This window comes from Chanos chanos, chromosome 5 (genome assembly GCF_902362185.1).
Source record: "Chanos chanos chromosome 5, fChaCha1.1, whole genome shotgun sequence".
NCBI classification, from domain to species: Eukaryota; Metazoa; Chordata; class Actinopteri; order Gonorynchiformes; family Chanidae; genus Chanos; species Chanos chanos.
Genome location: NC_044499.1, coordinates 4572091 through 4578713, shown reverse-complemented (window position 1 = coordinate 4578713; position 6623 = coordinate 4572091). Strand labels below are relative to the sequence as shown.

The window sequence follows — 6623 nt, the reverse complement described above, 5'->3', positions numbered from 1 at the left end:
TTTTTTTGGAGAAAATGATTATCAAAACCAGTATTTTTTGTCAGGGAATTCTGAAATGTGAGAAAATGTACTTTGTCCATGTATATTTTGAATAAAATATATTACTCATACAGATGCACTGCATATAGTTTTATATCACAGATGTAAGACTTGTTCAGACAGCCAGTAAACATTATTTTGAGGAGACGCTGCTTCCCAAACATTCAAAAACAAAATGGGATCAAGTAAACCAAAACAAGGGATACAGAATGTGGAGTGCCTTGTTTTGTTTTACTGGAGTGAAATGGTGGATGAAACTGATCAAGTGCATGGGGGAAGTTAGTGGAAGAGTTTATGAAACTAGTCATTTTTGTCACAGACAATCAGAAATGACACATTCCCTTTGAGTGGGAAGAGTACAGGAAGTTGGGTGTTGGGTGGTTTGGGTGTTGAATTCTCACATGCGATGGCGACCGCTTGGCTGTTTCTCTCTGTCCTCTGTCTTCAGATCCATGTCTCAGGTACAGAAATCCAGTGATTCTAGTTTGATTGAACTCTAGTTTGAATGTTCCTATGTGCATTTATATGAATGTATCCTATGTTTATTTCCAGTTATTGCATCTTCCATTCGCTGAAATACTGAGGATACACTGGCATAAAAATGATTTATGATCTATTTATGATTATGATCATCTTGTGGTAAAACCCGTAATTATATTTTATCCAATTAGATTTCTAGACAGCATATAAATGTATCTCAGGACATAGTATATAGGACATTTATCTTAAACAATTAAAGATGGTTTCAATGAGCAAACGGATAATATTTTCATACAGATGCTGAATCTCCCTCTGTCTCAAGAAAGTTTCTGGAGCAGAGTTTTAAAGAAATGCTGGTAGAACTAAAGAATGGCAAGCGTTTATATCTTAGGCTCCCTGACAACTGAACAAACAGGATATTAAAAAAAACAACAACAACAACAATAAAAACAGACGTGAGCTCACTTACTATGCTGAACTAGGATCAGTTTATGTCTTTCATAACCTTAAAAAAATTGGTTATACATAGCGAGGGGGAGCTGGTTCTACGTAAACACTGTGTGCGTATTGAAACAAAGCGATTTGTGAGGGAGTTAGGTGATTTTGGTTGATTACAGGAAATTAGCTAAAGTAAACTTGAAAAGGCCCACATCATGAGATCTCAAGTGTTGTCTGGGTTCATAAATAAAAATTCTTCCATAACGATGTTGAAATATTAACCAGAGGTCGTTTTTTGAGTCCATTGTTTGCAAAGACAATTTATAATGCAAATACTTACATAATGGAAATGTTTATAAACTTGATTAATGATTCCATGCTGCTGCAAAAACCAAAGTGTTAAAAAAGGGGAAGTCAGTACTCAGTATACCAGTCAAAAAGCAGAAGTGAATACAGACGCGGGGACTGCCTGAATTCTGATTTTGTAAAACTCAGCACTTTTCCAGCACAATAAGTCTGCACATTTGAATTATGTTGTGTCCTGCCTGGATGTACACAGTCATACACAACGTGTGCAGAGGCAAAACAAAAGAAGATTCATGAAACAGCATTAAAAAATGGGGAAAACTAAAAGTCACAACCCTGTCTCATTTCTTTTTTTGTTTTGCTGTGTATATTAAAAATAGTCTCAGGTCCTCACAGATGGCCATGCAACCCTGTCTGGCCTTGGTTTTATTTCCCCAAATTTCAGTGCTTACAGCCTCTCTGCATCCATGTTGTATGGTGACATCTGAAAGTCCTTTGAACCAAACTGTGAATAAGTAATCGAGTCAACTCGGGGGTGCTCCAGAAAGTGGGTTTAGTGAAAACTCAGAGTTAGTTAACTCAGAATAAGTAGTAAACCTCCTAATAGAGAGAGCCCCATGGCATCATTCTCCTAGCAAAACAAAGCCATAGGCCTCTTCTATTAGGAGGTTTACCACTTGCTCTGGGTTAACTAACTTTTCATTAGACCTGCTTTCTGGAAAACCCCCCTGGTGGATAATACTGGATATAGCCATTGTACAGAAGTCAGTGGGTGAATGGACAACACAATCTTTTTTTTTTATCATTCTTAAGTATGGAATGACTTTTTTTCCCCAATGTTTGTGTCTGTTAGTCTTGACTACTACAAACTAGTTATAAATGTTGATCATGTGTTTTTTGTTTGTTTGTTTGTTTGTTTTGTTCTGTATTTTAGTTTCAAACGATTAGGATGTACGACAGTTATTGTTTTTTTGACTGTTGGTGTCTTTTTTCTCCACAGTGTCGGGTGATGAGACATCTGTGTTTGTAAAGGAAGATGAATCTGTTCAATTGAACATCCAGGAAGACAAAGGGACTCAGTTTACAATCTTAACATGGACATTTAATTCATCAGAGAATATAGTGACCTACATAAATAAATACAAAGATACTGAGATATCAGATAATTATAAGAACAGAGTGGAGTTTAATATTGAAACCTTCTCTCTGACACTGAAGAACCTACAGAAGACTGACAGTGGACTCTACACAGCAAAGACAACTGGTGACAGTGACAGAGATATTGCTAAGTACAGGATATCTGTTCTAGGTGAGTAAATACTGACCATACTGACCATACTGACACTACCTGTATTCATGCAGTTTAATATTATTATTTGCATTGTCATTGCTGTTCAGCCTTACTGCAGCAGTTCTTATGATACAGTGTCACAAACAATTTTACAGAACCTTTCCCAGAGACGGCCAGTGATTAGCCTGAGTAGAAAGTGACTAGAAACGTAGAAAACACACACACACACACAAAAAGTTTATTTTAGGAAGCCAGTCAGGGGATTTTTTTGGAGAGAAGAGCAAAAGGAGATGGGTTTGGGTGGTTACTCAACATGTGCATGTGTCTAAACCAGGACAAGAGGGAAAATATACATATTGCTTGTTTAAAGAACAGAGGATTAAGATTGCATGGTAACCAAGGCACAGTGGGTTCAAAAAACACTTGAATATGTTTGACAGTAAAAATAAGGGTTTTCAGGATTCATTTAGATTTCAGAGTCAAATCGATATGATGTTGACCTATGATGGCAGGATGACTGCATCTAATCATAAATAAATGTCCTTCTTAAGTTGTAATTTCCTTTTGGAATGTATGTGTGTGTGTGTGTGTGTGTGTGTGTGTGTGTGTGTGTGTGTGTGTTTTAGAACCAGTGGAGGTTCCTGTCATTGTTCTGTCTGACTGGTCCACCACAGACGTCTGTAATGTAACTTTCAGCTGTAAAGGTCATAACCTCTCCTTGACCTCCAGCTGTGATAGCAGATCCTGTTCTGAGGAGAAAGTGACCTCTTCTGGAGGCTCCACCCTCATTGTTTATGTCACAGGCAACTCCATCATCTGTAACTATAGTAACCCAGTCAGTTGGAAAATGGACACCAAGGATATTCAACATGCGTGTCCTTATATTGAAGGTATTATGTGGATTTTAGAGATTTTATACTGTTTGCCTTCTTCTACTAAAATATCAAAAACAAGATAGGTTGAAGGGCTAGGATGCTGAAGATGTTCATGGAAATGAGGATTTGAACCCTCTTTGATAGACAGTACCCTTCAGAATTATTTACACCCTCAACTAATATGAGCTAGAAAAACTGAATAAAAGTCACCTAGATTTGTTAGTTATGTTCAACCTAGTCAAAACTGGGTTTACAATTACTAGTACCCCTGTATTTAGCACTTAGTACACCTTCCTTTGCAAAGATGACAACACAATGTTCGACGAAGTAGGAGAGCTCATTCATCCTGCAGATTTTCAATGCAGTTTACATCAGGAAACTAATCTTGCGAGTAGATTATGAATTAAAGTCTACTGGTACTTAATGATGACCATGATGTAGTGTACCCCAACAAGTTTTCCAGGGCCTTTGACATTAAAACAGCCCAAGAGCATCAAAGATCCATAAACAGACTTCACAGTGGGGATGTAATTCCTTTCTGTATGACCATGCCTTGTTTTATGCCAAACCCTTTTTTGGTGTTTGCGGCCAAAACACTCCATTTTTGATTCATCTGAATGTTGACTCCAGTTCCCATCACAGGCCCAATGATGATTTAAAAAAATTAAGGCACTAAAAAGCTTTCCTTCTGGAAACCACACAAACAACTTCTTGGCGTGGAAGTGGCGTCTAACTGTAGTTTTGCAGAACTGGTGACCTAAAGAGTCAGAGTTGCAAGTCCTCAAGGGTGACTTTTGGGAAAAATTCTTGTTGAAATTCTGTTGAACCATGGCAGCAAAATACACTTGTGTCCTCTTCCAGGCGGGTTCATCACAACCCCATCTCTTTTAAACTTTTCAATTCTTGTCCTAATGGTGGAAAGGGATAGAATTCTCTCACCCTTATATTGTAAGATTATGCTGATTAACAACAATAACTTTTTTTTTCATAGCTGAACTTGTTTTTGCTAATCTTTACTTAGCATGCCTGAAAATTCTAAAGGGAGCTGTAGCATCAGCAGAAATGCCCCAAACAGAGAATTCTATCCCATAGTCAATGGCATAAAAAGCAAAGCATGCCTCTTTAAAAATCAGGACAACAATGACAAGCAGAGTGAGCTAAAGGAGACTGGCAACAATCTCAGCCCCTACTGAGTAATGTGGCAATCTCATGCTCTCAATACAGCAATCTCATGCTCTCAATACAGCAATCTCATGCTCCGTAACTTCTCACGCCTCCATTCAGTTTGGACCTTTGATATGTAAAACATGCAATGATTCTGAGGCAGATTAACATGCTTTGTAATACTTGCCTTTTCACTTTCAGGGGCAACCAGTCCTGCTGCGCCACATGTTCATACCATAACTGGAGCTGCTGTTTCAGCTCTCGTTCTGTTTTCATTTACCCTCTGTCTGTTCATAATCTATGTTAGAACCAGAAGAGCTGCACAAGGATCAGGTATTTTTACAATCTTAAATTATACACAATAATACTGGAACACTGATTAAGTAAAACTCACCTTATTACAGTCTATATCCACTGATGTGTTCCACTATTGTCTTTTTAATTTTACAGGTACACAACCGATTGATGACACAATCTATGAATCAGTTAAGGACTTATCCGTAAGTATTTTTTCATGTCAGCGAAGGCATATGCAGAAACACCACCTAATCCGTGACAAATATTGGGCTCAAATTCAATTCTACAAGAAGGTGGTACTGGTGATGATAGCTATACATCATCACTATTTAATCAAGTAATGATAGTACTAGTGTTTGCAGTAGTGCAATTCATGACACAAATAAACATACATGTATGGTATTTCGCAAAACTAAAAGTATATTCTAACAAATTTAATCAAGTCTGTGTTACCACCCAGAAACTAGTGGTCCAAAAACCACTCCCTCCTCAGATCAGTTTTTGACATTTAGACCAGTTTCTATGGGTATTACCAGAATGAAAGTGTTTGACAGAAAAGTGTCCTCAGCTGGTGGAATTGGAACTTAAACAATACACATGCTTTGGCAGCACCCTGCCTACCATTGCAGTATAATGATATGAAACTTATTCATGAAACTTGGGCACTTGAACTGGGTTGAAACTTGAACCATGTCAGATCAACCCCATAATACAAACCTTCCCATCAACATACTAGATGACCACGTCTCTAATATTCAGTGTGGTCATTTAAATAAAAAAATTGAGCTCATGTCCCAGTACACTGATTCCTCATTAGCTTTATTTATATGTCCAGAACAGTGTGTTCCCCCTTGATTCCAGTCATTGTAACTTACTCTTTCTTTACTTCTCCAGGTGAGAACTGAGGATCCGTCCACTGTTTACTCTACTGTGGGAGAATTTTCACAGGTTCCCAAGGAAACCAAAGAGACCGCATCAAAGCTTGAGACCGTTTACGCTTTTGCTAATTACAAATGTAATGATTCTAGTGATAAATTTGCCAACTCTGAAATTGTCACACCTATGACGCAGTCATAATGTCCTCATGACCACAGGGTTCAGAATCATCATGATGCGCTCTTTCTTCAGATTTATTTGCTACCATTGAGCCGTTCAGCTTTATCTGAATGGAGACTTTTACCTTAGAGAGTATATGAAAAAGACAGAAAGAAAAAGGAAAAGGGACCAGTAATTTAGATAATGTTTGGGACGAGGCTCTTACCAAGATGGAGAGCCCTCTGTTTTATGACTGTGTTGTGCATTCAGTTATTCCAACAGATTCAAAACACCAGACTTTAAAAGGGTTAAGACATATCTGCTTTATATAGACCTTGTGCCGACATGTGATAATATATGATTACGTTTGTTTTAGCTGTATGACCACAGATGGGGGATAAGACCCAGATCAACTTGCTGATGTAAACTAGTTTGATTCAGAGTGTATTAAGATTTGGGCATGGCTTGATGTTATTCAAACAGGGTGTTTTTACTGGAAAATATGACAGACCTCTGGGGCAGTTTACATGTTTTTATATTCATTGAATGAGGTACAGGCATCTCCCAGACATGAAGCCCTTTAGACTAATGATGTCACGATCTAACCTCTTTACCAGCAGAGGTCAGAGTCAGTCCTGGAGAACATTATATTAGTAGTGTATGGGTAAATTAACACAAGAATCAGTCAGGACATTGTT

At 37.9% G+C, this 6623-nt stretch overlaps 1 protein-coding gene across 1 annotated transcript; it reads left to right on the top strand.

Annotated features, from left to right (window-relative positions):
* Positions 1-445: 445 nt before the first annotated feature.
* On the top strand, positions 446-5967 carry LOC115811333 (uncharacterized). Its single transcript, XM_030773491.1, has 5 exons — positions 446-500; positions 2264-2572; positions 3181-3444; positions 5044-5093; positions 5785-5967. Exons 1-5 carry the CDS (start codon positions 446-448, stop codon positions 5965-5967), a joined length of 861 nt encoding a protein of 286 aa, XP_030629351.1.
* The last annotated feature ends 656 nt before the right edge of the window (positions 5968-6623 follow it).

What these genes read in the sequence shown, in the direction of transcription:
- LOC115811333 (XM_030773491.1), top strand. Translation starts at nt 446, where the DNA reads ATGGCGACCGCTTGGCTGTTTCTCTCTGTCCTCTGTCTTCAGATCCAT. An exon ending in GTACAGGATATCTGTTCTAG is followed by an intron (nt 2,573 to 3,180) that starts GTGAGTAAATAC and finishes TGTGTGTTTTAG; the next exon opens with AACCAGTGGAGGTTCCTGTC. An exon ending in TGCGTGTCCTTATATTGAAG is followed by an intron (nt 3,445 to 5,043) that starts GTATTATGTGGA and finishes TTAATTTTACAG; the next exon opens with GTACACAACCGATTGATGAC.